Source organism: Natrix helvetica, assembly GCF_964273705.1.
Source record: "Natrix helvetica genome assembly, chromosome: 7".
NCBI lineage: Eukaryota > Metazoa > Chordata > Lepidosauria > Squamata > Natricidae > Natrix > Natrix helvetica.
The window spans coordinates 20,539,518-20,556,437 of NC_138558.1; the positions used below are offsets into that span (position 1 = coordinate 20,539,518).

General features: G+C 38.1%; 1 protein-coding gene across 1 annotated transcript in view; it reads left to right on the top strand.

The window, feature by feature from the left end:
- Positions 1–16,920, top strand: part of MTTP (microsomal triglyceride transfer protein) — a 37,002-nt gene that overhangs the window by 3,877 nt on the left and 16,205 nt on the right. The window contains exons 2-8 of the mRNA XM_081960205.1: positions 3,715–3,902; positions 4,610–4,753; positions 8,853–8,960; positions 11,617–11,733; positions 12,239–12,378; positions 13,157–13,307; positions 16,105–16,265. Coding sequence (XP_081816331.1) covers positions 3,715–3,902; positions 4,610–4,753; positions 8,853–8,960; positions 11,617–11,733; positions 12,239–12,378; positions 13,157–13,307; positions 16,105–16,265 — 1,009 coding nt within the window. The remainder of the gene's footprint in view (positions 1–3,714; positions 3,903–4,609; positions 4,754–8,852; positions 8,961–11,616; positions 11,734–12,238; positions 12,379–13,156; positions 13,308–16,104; positions 16,266–16,920) is intronic.

A 16,920-nucleotide genomic window follows, 5' to 3' on the forward strand; every position in this document is an offset into this window, starting at 1 on the left:
ACTGTGTAGAACTAGTTGTGATATGTGGTTTTCAATGCTTTCCCCCCCTCTGCTTTTAAGTAAAATAAAGTGCTTTCTGTTCCATTGAAATAACAGCCTAATGGAGTTGGAAGGGACCTTGTAGGTCATCTAGTCCAACCCCTCACCTAAACATGAGACCCTACACAATTTCTTATTTTTAATATTTTATTACATCTACTTACTTTAGTTTTTGACCAAAAGTGGACCGAAAAAATATGTGAGATATACACACACATGTATTTCTGACATACTTTTCTGTACGTGTCCATACTGCCCTGTGTGTGTGCATGTGTGTCACAGAAATTACTAATATCCTATCCTTGCTATTTAGGGTAATTTGTACATTAGCCAAGGGGAAGTGCAGAAAAGCTAAAGGGCAAATAGCAGGTGGGAAAGTGGATTTTGAGTGGCAAACTGATGTGGGCTCTGATCCAAATCTGGATTACAGTAACAGATTGGGGTTCTAAACAGCCGCTTTTCTTTTTAAAGAGCAGTGTTAAGCATTTTCAAAAATGCCATAGGTATAATGTTTAATTCAGCAATATGCAATTATATGGAAGCATGAAGAAGTCTCCATTTTTTTTCTATTAATCTGCCTTGAATGGTATTCCCTTAATTATATTTATATTATCTCTGCAATTATAACATCAGTTGTACAATTGTGACCTTTGGACTAGAGCAGGACTTAAAGTATGCCTTCATGGAAGATTTTTTTAAAGACTCTGTGATCTGATAACGATAAATGTAGAACATTAAATTAGCCTGAATATATAGATACCTAATGTTGCCTTCCCTCCATCTTAGTAATTTATTATAAAAGAATATGTCTGTGCATTAGAATGATCGGATAATTGGGCAAAAGTGAAACAAATTTATCATGACCACTTGGAGTTATAAGATGGAGTGCTTTCTGTGACAATATTGGCGTTGTGTTAAATTTATTTTGATAGTATTGATATTTTGTTGCAACTGCCTAGAATCACAACTGAAACAACAAAGATCCTTTTGTAATAAATAGACTTTAATTAGGGGACGTGGTGGCTCAGTGGCTAAGACACTGAGCTTATCAATCAGAAGGTTGGCAGTTCAACATTTCGAATCCCTAGTGCCACGTAAAGGGGTGAGCTCCATTTTTAAATATTTTTAAATTACTACCTGAAATATCTACCCTATTTCTTACGTCTAATATCTTTGTTTATTGTCTACTATGTCTATTAGGGATGTGGTGGCTCAGTGGCTAAGATGCCGAGCTTGTTGATCAGAAAGGTTGGCAGTTCGGTGGTTCAGATCCCTAGTGCCACATAATGGAATGAGCTCCTGTTACTTGTCCCAGCTTCTGCCAACCTAGTAGTTCGAAAGCATGTACAAAATGCAAGTAGAAAAATAGGAACCATTTTGGTGGGAAGGTAACAGCGTTCTGTGTGCCTTCAGCATTTAGTCATGCTGGCCACGTGACCATGGAGACGTTTTTGTACACCGCTGGCTCTTCAGCTTTGAAACGGAGATAAGCACCCCTCCCTACAGTCGGGAACGAGTAGCACATAGTGTATGTGTGAGGGGAATCTTTACCTTTAGACTTTAATTATCATATTTTGATTGCTTATGTATGTAAAATATTTATATATTCAAAGTATATTTCTACTACTACTTTTCAGAGGGATTTAGTGAAATTACAGCAGAAAATACATCTGTAATGCTATAGCTTAATATTTTCTCCAAACTGCTTGCTGTTTTTTTTTTAGTATAAATAGTGAACTAATGCTATAAGACACAGCAAGTGTAAACTTAGAGCCAGCTAATGGTTAAAACCGCATGTGTTGTCTATGCCAAGAGTACTAATAAAAGGTACAGTCCCTGACAGCTGTCTCAGCTCGGGCAGCATAACTTTCTCTATTATACAGCACCATGAGTTAATTATAGAAAGTTGTAATGACAGACACTAAAATAGTTATTCAAGTTGCATGTACTCATTTCTCTCTGCAACATGTTTAGATAACAGGCACTCTCTGCCTTACGTGAGAATCTCAACACACTGCATTAAAATGTATATCTAGTACTATTTAGGGAAATCTACATTTACATGAATAAACTCTGCAAATGTAACAGAAGGAGAATAATATTAATGTAGATTAATGTAAAGTTGTGCAGATGAAAATAGATACATATTAATTAAACCGGTGGTTTTAATTGTGAATTAGCATTAAAATGAATATTTGTCAGAGTTTTATAATCAAGTAAAATATATCAAATTATTGTAAGCTACTCTAAACCAGTAGCTCAGATACAGCAAACACAAAATTCTAAAAAAGATAAATCAAATTTAAAAATACATTAACAGGCTAAAGATATTAGAATTTTTCTAACCCAAGCTGTGTTGTTCCCAAAGATGTATTAAGATCCCCTCCCGCCCCCAGTCTGTGTTTTATTTATTCTTTCTGTGATCTTTCTGTGGTCTATTTCTATGGTCTATATTTTGGCCTCTGCCCAAATATCCAAGGTAGTTTCAAATTTAGAGTACTATCATATTATTTAATACATGAATAAGAAAATAAAAAGCATTGGAAGCAGAGAGGAAAATAAGCACATTTAGATATATACATATATTTCTAACAAATGACATACATAGCTGGGAAGCAATTATGAGGAGGCATCTTAATGCAATGTTTCTAGTAAATGAATGAAAAGATGAAGGTCAAATTGAATGATACACCCAGTGTGGGAGTGCAGTTCTGTACTTTGCTGCTATACCATTCAACCCAATAGCTACAACCTCAGCCAACAGCCTTACTACGTCTAATAGTAGAGATGGCCTTGAAATGGATGGATATGATACAGGGGCATATTATTTTCCTTATAAACCCTGCCACTGCCAGTCATTTGTTGAAAGTTTTGTTGAAATAATAGTATTGAAATGTTATTTACAGTGTAGCAGGTTATTTTAGAATGCTACCAGTAGGAAAGATTCTTTTAGCAATGGATAAAACTAGGCCCAAAGCTGCTAGACAATCCATGACCCATGGGTCATTATTGCAAAGATATTTCCTTTCCTAAACAGACAAAGAGAATGACCACAACCAATGGGAGCAGGAGCCACTTCTCAGCTTCCCCATTGAGTTTCCTTGTAGGAAGGTGACAGCGGTTGTCAGAAATCTTCCTTCCTTCCTTCCTTCCTTCCTTCCTTCCTTCCTTCCTTCCTTCCTTCCTTCTTCCCCCCTCCCTCCCTCCCTCCTTTATATATATACGTATGTATGTATGTATGTATGTATGTATGTATGTATGTATGTTTGTGTATATATATATATATGTATATGTATATATAACATTTATTTTTATTTATATATTTTTCTATATTTGTGTAGGGCTTTCCTATATAAGACTGTTCCCATTTTTAATCCTGGAATGATGGTTTGGGTATGCTACTCCGTTACTCTTTCAATAAAAGTGACTAGTTTTAAGTAGAGTTTTAATGCAAATATGATTCACGAAAGTTTGTTAAAAAGCATCTAGAAAGACTCTTAAGGTTCAATATGAGGAACCTTGGTGGTGAATTTGATCAGAGGTAAGTTTAAGAGTTGTCTTAAATCTCTCATATTTAAGCCATGCTTTGGAGATAGGAATCTAATATGGAGGCCTCTTTGTACTTTAGCTTATCACTGATGCAACACTTTCCACAATTTTCTTTTCTTCATATAGGCCACAATACTGGTCCTCGAATAAACAATGACAAATTATACAAATTTGCCTATTCCACCCAAGTTCTTCTTGACAGAGTGAGAGGTTTACCCCACGAAAGTGTGGGCTATCGAATTTCCTCTGGAGTGGATGTCAACTTAGTTTGGAGAAATCCCAATAATGACGATGACCAGTTGATCAAAATTGCGGTAGGCAATTATTGTAACATGATGTTATAAAAGCACTTCCTGATAATTTGGGTAATGCAAGTTTAGTTAATGTAAGTCAAGATGTAAAATGTGGTTACATTCTACTTATAGAAAATATAGGATGCGTTTTGAAATTGAAGGAATTTAATATTGCACTGTTTACTTAGAAGTATAGTTCACGATGTTCCATGGTACATGCTGGGATACAGGTTTCAACATAAGGAGCTATCAGGCTCTAAGTTAGCAACTTAGTGAATTGAAGCCAAATGAGAAATATAGAGATTCTACTTAGAATTTTCCAATATTTAAGGCTCATTGGGGAAGACCTGTCAATTATACTGTATCGGGTTTAATCATTTCAGGGTGCTTATGTAAACTCTCATTTAACAGAACAAAGGCCAGATTTGTAAAATCACATTATAGTAAATCAAAAACAAATAAATCACATTATGAGTTAGTGTGCTGTGTGAAATCATTAATGTCTTTGGCCAATCTGTATAAGACTGATTGGTTTGCAATAATGACAATAGAAATCGCAGGTTACACATTGGTTTTGAAAAGCCACTTTGAAGTATACAATCAGTATACAGATAAAATACAAAATACATTTTGAAGAAAAGGGAAGTTAAGTCTGAGGAAATACACTCCCACTGCAAATTAGTTGATTTTGTCCTATTTTATTTTATTGGGTTTTTTTGCCTTTCCAGATTACAGATGTATCACTTGAAAATGTGAATGAGCGTCCTGTAGGAAAAGACATTTTTCAGCAGAAAGACACCAATAAACTATATGAAGAAGAGCATCTTGCTGCTTTAAAAAGGCCTGTATTTCTGCATTGGGTTCGTGGAAAGGTAAGAGAATAAGTAGAAAGGTTCGTTTTAAAGATTTTACTCATTCTCTCTCTCTCTCTCCCTCCCTCCCTCTCCCTCTCTCTCCCTCTCCTCTCCCTCTGTGTGTGTGTGTGGGTGTGTGTGTATCAGAGGTGGGTTCCTGCTGATTTGGCCTGGTTCGGATGAATCGGTAGTAACAGTGACAGTGGCAGGAGGCTCTTACTACCCGCCTGGATGCTTCTGCACATGCACAAAAGCATTGTGTGAGCGTAAGCGTGCACGTGAGCATAAGCAAATCGGTAGTAAACTGGTTAGCAACCACTGGTGTGTATATGAATTAGGGTCATGATATTTGTAAAAGGCTAAATGATATGTAACCCAGTCATCATGTATGATAGCAGGAGACGATTTAGTAAATCTCTGATAGCTAATATCGCTGGGCAAAGATCCACATTCAAAGCATACACTGCGATTAAGAACTTTCAATGGCATTGAGTGTCAGGGGGAGGGCAAAGAGCACAACAGTTTGCACAATCAAAAGTTCAGGTCTTTCTTTCTGCATGCCACGACACATGTAGAAAGGGGTGGGGCCTCAGTTGGGCATTAATGCCACCCTCATTTTGGAGCCCCTCCCCCACCAGTGGTTGCCCTTGAAGGTACACATGTAGCAACTGTGGGGAACTCTATACAACCAACGTATCTTTTCCAGGATTGTGTGTCAGCTGCAGCTGCTTTAAGGTGAGCCCAACAAGCATTATATGCACACCCACATGTTCGTTGAATCACTTGAAATCCAGATCTCGGCCCAGCTGTGATAGAATCTACATGGTCAATGTACTAAATCCCAGCATTTAAAATAAAAACCTACATCATCATGACTGCTTTGAGCATATTGTGTTAGCTGTGGAGTGGACAGATTGGCTTTTTGCCTTCACTCTCTGCCAGAGCGATCAAAATAAAATGTCAGGGTGGACAGTGTTTTTGGATGGAGAAGCTGCATTAGATGACATGAAAGGAGTTTCATGAGTCGAACTAGCTTGTGGGTAATCCATCCCCACACATCCATTCATGTCTTGGATTCTCCTTTCCAGTCTAATGCCAGGGAGAGTCAGAATGCATCATAGAAAAGCAATTTGAATTGTGTGGGCTACACTAAACCTCCTGGGCCTTTTTTCATATTTAACAAAGAGCACAGGATCAAAGGCTGGTGAGCCCACTCTACATCAGATCCCGTGCTATGATCCCACTGGTGAAAGCTTTATGATCTGAAGATGGAAAAATGGAATTTCGAGGGTGAATGAGAAGGACTTCAAATAAGATTCACCTACGTGGCTTGAAAACATGTGTCCCCTCATGGAAATAGAATGCTGCTCTCAAAGGGATGCCAAAATGTATCAATGGAGTGCCATTAAGAGATAATGTATTTATTGTAGCCCTTATAAAGTGCAGAATGGGCAGGAGCTCAGCAAGTTATAACTGCTCGAGTGCTAGCTGAAAGGACAAAGTCTTGTGGGTTAAATTCAGAGGCAGCAGCCAGTGCAAAGATCACTCTGTATCTGACACGTCCCTGTGTTATTAATTTCACTATGGTTCATTTTTGACTGATTGCATAGCTTAGATTAAGGGCCAAGATATATGTTATCTCAAAATTTCTGCTGGGGCAGCAAAAAAGGGGTTACTATGAAAGGTGGGCATATTAAGTCAATTTCAAGCCATATCTTGATGACTAATCAGTGTACCTGACTGTTGTCAAATAGAACTAACATTAGTAATGTCAACCTGCCATCCTGTAGGGACATGGTGGCTCAATGGCTAAGACGCTGGAGCTTGTTGATCAGAAAGTTCAGCAGTTTGGTGGTTTGAATCTCTAGCACCGCATAACGGAGTGAGCTCCTGTTATTTGTCCCAACTTCTGCCAACCTAGCAGTTCTAAAGCATGTACAAAATGCAAGTAGAAAAATAGGGATCACCTTTGGTGAGAAGGTAACAGCGTTCCGTGTGCCTTTGGCGTGTAGTCATGCCGGCCACATGACCACGGAGATGTCTTTGGACAGCGTTGGCTCTTTGGCTTTGAAACGGAGATGAGCACCGCCCCCTAGAGTTGGGAACGACTAGCACATATGTGCAAGGGAAACCTTTACCTTTACCTTCCACCCCAGAGAGAGAGAGACTCATTTATTTTCACTTAATTAGGGGAGGCCATCATTTTGGGACACTTTTTCTTGGTTTCTGAGAATAGATGGTGGTATTAGGATTGGTTCCAGTCCATGACACCAACATCACCAGCATTATTGAGGAAGCATCTTGGCAAAAATTGTATTAAGAGAAATTGTGTTAAGAGCTGAAGAAGCTTCTTGGATGAGAAGTGAAATGTCTTCAAAGAAAAACCAGAAAGTCCAGGTGACTCTTGAAAATCCACCTTTGGGACAACTGTGACATGGATAACTGAGAATCTCCATAGAGTAAACGTTAAGAGAAATAGTAAATACTATTTTAAGACAGTTATGGGCTGAGGATGATAAAGAAAACATCATGAGATCATCATCATCATCATCATCATCATCATCATCATCATCATCATCATCATCATCATCATTTTAGCCATTGTCTATGCACTGCAGGATGAAGGCTTAAAAATAGTTATTCTATGCTTTGAGGAACATGAAAAAAAATCTATAGATTGTTTAGATTATGAGTTCCCAGAAAAACCACATCATGCACCCCCTGAAAGCATTCACACCATCTAGAAGATTTCTGATGTGGCTCAAAATTTAATATCTTCTCTGTCTCTTCCAAAGGTGCTTTTCCAAAGAGCTTCTTCAATTCTTGGGTGAGAAGCAAAATGTTTTCAAGGGAAAAAGCATGAAAGTGTCAGTTGCCTTTTGGAAAAATTACTTTTGGAATAACCATGATCTGGATGATTGAGAATCTCCATAGACACCTCTCCATCTCCCAATATTTTAGTGTGCTGTTGCCCAATATCAACAAGGGATCTTGTATTTTTTAAAAATAGGATATATAATGTAACTTTTAGCCAACAGTGATCTAGTCTGGTAGTGGTTCTCCAGAACTTTGAGTAGCTAGGGTTTTGCCTTCTGATCTTTTTTAAAATTGAAAAAGTCCAGAACTCACTTTAGGATATGAAGATATGAGGAATTCTGAAAATTAATTTACAATAATCTGGAGGTTGCCAGATTGTGAAAAGCTGGATAAAACCTTCTGCATTTAAAGTTAGTGTTTTACATCAGAGCTGGATTGTGATTAAAGACCCTGAGCTTGTCAGCTGGAAAGCTGACATCCTGGGTTCGAGACCCAAATGCCGCATGATGGGGTGAGCTCCTGTTACTTGTTCAAGCTCCTGCCAACCTAGCAGTTTGAAAGCATGCAAATGCAAGTAGATAAATAGGTACCCCTTTGGTGGGAAGATAACGACATTCTGTTTGCATCAGTGTACAGTCTTGTTGGCCACATGCCCATGGAAGAAGCATCTTCGGATAACACTGGCTCCCTTGGCTAAGAAATGGAGATGAGCACCTCCCCCTAGAGTTGGATACCACTGGAAAAGCAGAATCTTTACCAAAGTTGGATACTCCCCCCAAGAAAATAAAATCCATCCATCACTTTTTGTACTAAGCATTCTAAGTCATTTGGTTGTTGTTTCCTGCACTTAGCATTTTAAGTAACCATTAGATGGTAATACTATTTATTCAGGCAGCTGGAGGAAGATTTATAGCATCTGATTCTGGGTCAAATATTTTGACATCGGACTTAAGTTTGCACAACACTGCTGATTTTGCATGAATTTAAAGTGTTTTGATTTTTCTATTATTGAAATAAAGTGTTGCATAATAAGATCATCCCATACTTGTAAATAAGTGATAATAGATTGTGTTTTGTCCTGCAGATTTGACAGAGTTTTCTGTTACTATACTTCTGCCTTTCATTTCATGGACCTGCTTTAGGACATATCTGTGTAGAATAGAATACTGATTCATCTTCTCATATTAATAATCGAAATAAATTAATGATAAATAATGACTGGAATTTTGGAGGATAGTTTTAAAATTAATTTTTTTTCTTATTACAAATTCTCTCTCTCTCCCTTCACCACACTTTCTAGGTTAAAAATTTCTACTGCTATGAAGATGAACCTTCTATTATCAAGAACGTTAAGAAAGGCCTGGCTAGCTTATTTCAAATACAGCTAAATTCTGGAGCTGCAAGCGAGGTACTCTATTCTGTCATGCATGCTAAATGTATTTGTTTGTCTTGATTTTAATAGGAGAATACTTAACATATTAAATTTATTTAATTGAGGCACCACGCAATTCCAAATTGACTCTGGGTGGAGTACATCCTAACCAAGCAGCATAGAAAAATGCAATAAAATTATAAAAACAAAGGAATAAAGAGAATAAAGAACAGGAACAGATAGGATATTACTCTAGGTCCTATCTGGGAAGCCTCCCGACGGTCCCTCCGGATGGGAGGGCAAAAAGAGCCTCCCCCCTCCCCCCGGAGGCCATCCGGAGGCTTCAGGGACCATCCGGACAGTCCCTGAAGCCTTCGGAGCGCTTAAAACCACCCTCCGAAGGCTTCAGGGAAGCCTCCAGATGGTGCCTGAAGCCTCCGGACGGCCTCCGGGGGATGGGGGAGGCTCTTTTCGCCCTCCCCAGGCTCCTATAAAGCTTCTGGAGTCTGGGGAGGGCAAAAAAAGCATGTAAAAATGGGGCGGGATCACGCGTTGTGCGCGCATGTGCACTGGGGGGGGGGGTCGCGTGTTGCATTATGGGTGCAGCATGCCCGCACACGACCCCCTTGCGCTCCCCCACTTGTGGCACGCGAGCCAAAAAAGGTTCGCCATCGCTGCTCTAGGAGATGAGATACATCATTTAAAAATAAGAAAAAAGGGGGATAGATTTTTGTAAAAATTATAGAAGCCCTTTCTAGGTATACGTTCACATTTGTGCAGAAATTAATGCAGTGAATGCCACGCTCTTACAGTGTTGAGGACAAAGTTTTAAAGAGCAAAACATAAATGCGTAGGTCTTATGCGTGTTATATAAGAAGCTTGTGATTTAATTAACACACCACCAGTAGTGGAGATTGATAACCAGTTCATTGTTGCCCTCAAAGTAAGGGCTAAGAGCAAGAGCAAATGAAGTCACAACCATGGGATGCTATGTTAACAGTATAAATATATTATATTACATTCTATTACATTACATCTATATAAATATAAGTATAAATATAAGAGCCTAAAGACCTAGCTCTGCCAGTTGGCTTAGGAACCAAATGGTGGGCTTCCATGCTGGAGGTAGCAGCAAGATTGATAGCAGACTCCATCTCCCTGCTCCCCATCCCGCCTTGTGCTCTGCTCTCCACCCATTCATCTTTCTGGTTATAGTGATGTATTGTCATTGTGTTCTTTTTCATTGTTTATTCTATTGTTCTATTATTTTATTTCTATTTACACTGCTTTCATTCCCCCCCCCCTTTTTTTTATTATCGTAAGCTATCTAGAGTAGCCCTACAGCAAGATGGCAGAAAATAAATTTAACAAACAAATAAAAAAATGATTGTTAGAAAAAATTAATGCATTTGCTGCACATGTATCCTATGTTGAAAACCATTCAGTCAATTTGTGAAATGTTCATTCCCTTTTGCTAAGCCCTTTGTTTCAACATGTTTGCCACCATTTCTCATCTCAGCCTGTTGTAAATTCACCTGAAGAAAACCGGGAAATCCAAGATAGGAATATAATTTTGTTTGGTTCTACTTAACTATAATTTATTTGTTGAACTCATAGTTGACAAACCATGACTCATTGGGATACAAGTAGAGCTAATATTTGGTGCTTGGTTTGTAGAGTTTCTACACAAATGTCAGTTCTAAATTAAACAGAACTATCTGATTTACTTTAGTGTTTAAATAAGGCCTCTTGATGGCCAAGTACCTCTAAGATCCCAATGTCAACACATATGTCCTGATGTCATTGTGTCCAATGCCATTATAGTACATATGACATCATTTGCCCTGCCTCTCCTCCTTGCGCAGACATCCTTGCTACAATTCATTTGGAAATCCAGAGTAAAGGTTAGATTAAGACAGTATGACAATAAAAGGCTTATAGAGAAAATTTGGACCTCTTCCTGTCTCCTCTTTGATGTCAGAAAGAAACATGAATAGTCAAATCCTTAGAAAATATTTACAGTTGTAATGTTAGCATTGAAGAATGTTGACACAAATAAGTCAGTTTTGTTTCTTGTGAACAAGTTGTGTGGATCCACTCTGTGTGGTTTCTGAGCTATTGCTTCATGGCATCGTGTACTTTATGAACACACATCCAATTGTGGCTTAATGAACAGAACGTAGTTAAGCAAATAATGCCTTAATGCAGGGGTGTCCAAACTTGGGAACTTTAAGACTTGTGGACTTCAACTCCCAGAATTCCCCAGCCAGCCATGCTGGCTGGGGAATTCTGGGAATTGAAGTCCACAAGTCTTAAAGTTCTCAAGTTTGGACACCCCTGCCTTAATGTAATACATTAACTAGGGTTTAATTAATATTAAGCACTTCTTTGAAATTATCCTACAGGTTTTTAAAAATGCAAACAGTATCACTCTAGTGGGAGTTAGAACTATTGAGGTTGCAGATCTTTCCTTCATCAGCTATAGTCTTAAATAAAATTCCTTCACTGAGGTGAAATTTGCCTTAGGTAGAAACCGAGTTGCTTTATTGCTGCAGTTGCATGATTTTATTAGCTTGCTATTACTTTGGGGATATTTATAATGCAAAAGAGAGACTATGTTTTGTATATATATAAAAAAAGTTGGTCAGCAAGTCTTTGATACACCAACGTGTTTATTTCATCTGTTCTCTAGATTGATATCTGTGGAAAATGCAATGTGACTTACCAAGCTCGGCAGAATCAGATCACTAAAGTGAAAGCCCTGAACTCTTGCCAGTTAGAACAGCCAAGTGTAACTAACCACAATCAGGTACAGTAGGGTACACAACTTTTCTACAATGTGGTTGATTCTTGGGTTTTAATTTTGTGGTCCCAGTCCTGCAGAAAAATGCAAGTCAGTTAGATACCTTCAGAACTATGACAATTAAAATTACATTTTTTGTCTGTTAGGCAAAGAAATCCCCAAAGGTTTGAATAATACTGAATAAAGAAAACATGGGTTTGGGGACAATGAAAGCTAATATGGTTCAATAAATACTTTTTCAAATTTCTTAATCATTTATTGATTTTAAAAAATCAGATACACCAGAGGTTATCCTAAGTTGTGGCCATTGATTCTACTTGATTTGCGTTCTTTGTTTACCATAAAACTACTGTTAACTGATTTGATTCCATGTTATAATTTAGAACAAGATACATTCAAATAATTTTATATCCCTCAAATAGCATTAGAAAAAGAGACTGATGTAATTTGGAAAATTAGCTTCTAATTTTATCTATTTATGTATTTGTATTTATATAAAATCATTTTTCAGCTCTTCGAGGTAAAGAAAAAATCCACTTCCGCTGTAATTTATATACTGGAGGACACCTTCATTAAATCTGTGCGGGCTGAAGAAAACCATATTTTTAATTTGAAATCTCTGCAACTTATTGATGCCAAAGTTATTTCAAAGTAAGGTGGTTTCTTTGTCTATTTTTCAGAAAATTTCCAATGGTCAACTCCAATTATGAATGCTTTTAACTTTTACCTTTATTGATATCCCAAGTACTATAATTTAAAAGCAATGGGAAAACATTTTGAAACCAATATTTTTGTATATAATTCAAGAAGCTTAATGTTATTATTATCGCAATCATTGTTTTGCATTAATTGGGCTTGGAAGAAACGCTTTGCAAACATATAAGCAAAGCATATATCCTCAACACATTAAAACAGATGCATCTTTAAAAATCTTGAGTGGCTACCTAGAAATTTCTCCCTAATTGGGGTGAATGCATATAGAGATATACTTTAGCCCCAACCACTCATGTAGACAGCCAAGGATGAGTTTCAAAGCAGCCAAACAAATTCTGCAATTCTGATACAGCTGTTTTAATAATCCAAGGAGAGGTACATTATCATTCTCAGTTGCAAGGCTCTTCATCTGAATTCTTCACAGACCCTGACTTTCTCCTGTTGTTCTCAGGAATATAAAAATCCCTAGACAACCTATCAAATCTAAACAAATATTTTGTTCTGTTCTGTTCTGTTTTTTAAAAATGCTGCAGCTCTACATAATATCTGATTCCTCATTTGCATGAATTTTGCCACAAATAGATATACCCTTGCTTATAACCATTACTCAACTTTATATCTCTTGTGGCCCTTGCCAACACATACCATCATTTTAAGCTGTTTGTGTTAAAGGAGGCATACTTGTTGAACTGCTTGCTTATATGTGTATATACAGGCAGAAACTGGAACTGAAGTCAACTGAAGCTGGTCCAAGAATGAAAGCTGGGAAGCAAGTTGCCAGCATTATAAAGGCTCTGGATTCAAATTATGTGGCAATTTCTTTGATGGCAGACCCCGTCTCTTATGAATGCAAACATTGTCCATCAGTAAGTCATAAAGAAATACATGAAAAGAAATATAACAGTTATGTACTATTGAAATGGTCATAGTTGTAAAAAGGTACCTGAAGAAATTAGAGAACTTGAGATTACTTTATCTGGGAAATATATTCACTGCTACTGTAGTTATGCTTCTGAGCCTAATTCCAAGATTTTGAACTATATGTGAATAGTTTTGAAGGCCTTGCCCCATGGTGTCCTATTCTCCAGTAATTGAACAACTGAGAATTCTATCATGCAACATTGCTTGGCCCATCTCAGGGAAACCTCACCAAAGAAAGTTCATTTATAATTCATCTATCCTTCCTCAGTATAATTGTAGAGACTAAATTTCCATAATTCACGAGGAGGCAACTTCTGGGGTTAAGGTCACATTTGGCTTTTAAATGGCATATTGGGGACAGACTCCAAAAATTGAGGGTTTAACACAAACATTTTAATTTAAATTTTAAAATAAAAATATATTTAATAATTAACATAATCATATCTCATATATTTACAATATTTTTCCTTGCTAAGTATTTCATTCAACACAACTTTCAGAGGATCTATAAGTGTCACACACAAGATTTTGAAAATGCGGGTCACATACAATCCCAAGGCCTTGGGTCATACATTCTTGGCTATAAAGCAATATTTAGCATAGGATATATAGGGATGCTCAGCTAAAGTTTATAATCTCCAGCTGTGTCCTGAGCTATTAGTACTCCCTTGCCATTCATTAAGGCTCCAGAAATAGCTTCTATCTCAGTCATCATTGCTTCTGTATGTTTAATTACAATTCAGGTAAGGTGAACTTGTACTGCTGAAATTATACTAGCGCTATTTGGAATTAGCATCTGCTACTATTGCTTAATAACCCTGGTCCAATAAGAGAGAGGGTATTTCAGCAAAGGCCGAGCTGAGCTCCTAATTTCCTAGTTAGGAGAGCTGCAATAAACATTGCTGGAAGGAACAGCTGAGCTTTCTCTAAAGAATGCTGGAGGTAATACTGGATAACAGAAATGGCTGTATATGGTAGCACTGGTCAAAATATTCACTCAGTTCTATACTGGAAGTTGTTCGAACATTCAAACATTTTTTTTCACTTGACAGACAAAACTTCACAGGATGTTTCAAAGATAAAAGTCAGACTTTTGAAATTAAACATCTGAAGATTTAAAATAATACCAGCACCAATATTGTGGGTTTATGTATATCTATTCAAAAGAAGATTTTATGGAATGTTATGGGATTTATTCTTAGTGAAGTGTATAGCATTTATTTATTTTTATCCAGAAGAGTGTGAATATGTAATGTGCTTGACAATCAAATGGTGTCAAGTGGAAAGATAGTTCCTCAAATCAAGAGTTATTTTACAGTTCCATTCTCTCTCCAATGTAGATATATGAATTCAGTACCCATATGAAATAGATGGAGCAGTTCATCACAGCTACCAGAATACTTATATGTGAAGGTCTTGCTCTCCTTAAGTCAATATTGGGTTCAATGAGTAAAGAAACTCTACTGTAAATTAAAGCTGAATCCAAATGAGGCAGGTTTGCTTATGGAGTGAGGAGAAGAGTGCCATACTTGAAAGTTTAGGAGTGATTCTGGATCTTCCGTGATTGATTACCCTAAGGCAGTGATAGCTAACTTTTTTGTCCTCACGTGTCGAAATTGTGTGCATACGGATGACAGTGCATCTGTGGTCACACCTACAATGCAATGCACCCTGTCCTCCTGCTCATGTGTGCATGACCCCCTGTGTTCCCCCGTCCCCTGTGCATATGCATGACCCCCCCATGTGCATGCGCACGACACCCCCCATGCCCTGTTTTGGGCCTCCCTGAAGCCTTCTGGGACCAGAAACAGGCCGCAGGGAGGTGCCGCTCCCTCCGTGTTCCCCCCATGCATGCGCGCGCGACCCCACGCATCTCCCACATGCACAACAGAGGCTTGAAAATCAGCTGGCTGGTGGGAGACACGCACACATTTGTGGTGGACCTGAGCTGAGCGACAGCTCGCATGCCCGCAGAGAGGGCTCTGCGTGCCACTTGTGGCATGCATGCCATAGGTTTGCCATCACGGCCCTAAGATAACAGCCAGGTCTTTTATTAGCTTTAGCTAATATGCAACCTAGAACTCACAATCCACAAAACCCCCTAGAAGATCAATGACGGCTCTGATACTAACATTATTGCCAGCCCTTGAGGAAAACCAATTCAGATTTCATATGAAATATTGAAACTCTGCTTTGTTAATAACTCAGTCTTCGAAGACTGACAGTATTTCCCTTTCATTTGCTCCTATACCAAAGAAAGTCAAGGCAAGTCAACGGTAAGCTTCTTTCTCATACTACCTGGTCTTCCTGAGCTTAATTGGCTGTTAATTTGGTTAACAACCTTGGTATTTGCAGAGCCAACTCTGTGGTTTGGCACTGGGTCTCATATGACATATCAAGTATTACTTATTACCTTTAAAATTCTGTAAAGGTATGAACCAGGTTAGCTATTTTATAAAATCCGTTGATCAACATATTTCCTTTTCCTCACAAACGTTTTTCTGATCACCTCAGGTTTACGTTCTCATTCCCTCTTTCTGATTTCTCTGGGGGGGGGGGGGAATGAAAAAGCCTGATGGCATCAAAAGGCCCTCGTTAGAAAACCAGGCTAAAGCTGGAGAAGCTTTGGCCTTTCAGCATTTATCAGAAGAGAGTAGGTAATATACCAGGCCAGTTTCAAGCAACACACAGAGGACAAACTTTTTAAGGGGCAAAGGTTCAAATTGTGTTTCTTTCTGGCAGCTGTTTCAGCAGTGGATGGTCATCCGAAAACAGCTTGAACCAGATAATCTTTCAAAAGCCAATGCCGCAAAAGGATTTTTGGCATTTATCGAGAGCCTGAAGAAAGCAACAAAAGAAGAAATCTTACAGCTACTGAGAAATGAAAATAATACAGAAATACTGTGAGTTACTGGCAATGGGTTTTACGCTTTCTGCAGTAACATCTCCATTTTAAATTCCAGTAAGCTTTGGAAAAAGATTTATTCTATTTTGTAAAGTTATATAAGATTAGACTTATACGTCTTATATAAGATTATTATGGTCAACATGAATAAAATAGCAAAGCACTGTTGTGGTTCTTGCTTGTTAGCACAATGTGCACTGTTCGCAAGCCACTAGGAACTAGATCAGAGGTCCCTGTGTTTTTTTCTGGCTAAGCCATAAACAAATCACTAGCAAGCCAACTAATATTATTATCATTATCACCAAACAATTTCCTTGTTACTCAGGCCTTATTATCCTGATCTAACTTTAGGCTCAAGTAGATTTGAATTGCAAAAAATGTGCAAAATCAGTAGATGGCAGGAAAGAGATATAGAACAACGCTAACATTGTGCTGCCAGCTAACGTCTGGAATTTTTTTAATGCACAAACCTGTTGTGTAGCTGCTCGAACTGAACAGTTAGCAACATGAAACATTCTCCAGGTAGTCCTGGCATAAAAATAGCAATTGGGACTGACAGCTCTATCAGTCAGCCATGTGGATTTCACACAATCACTTTTTGCAACTCCTGCCAGCTTTGCTTGACCGAAGCCGGCGGGAAGGTTGCAAATGAC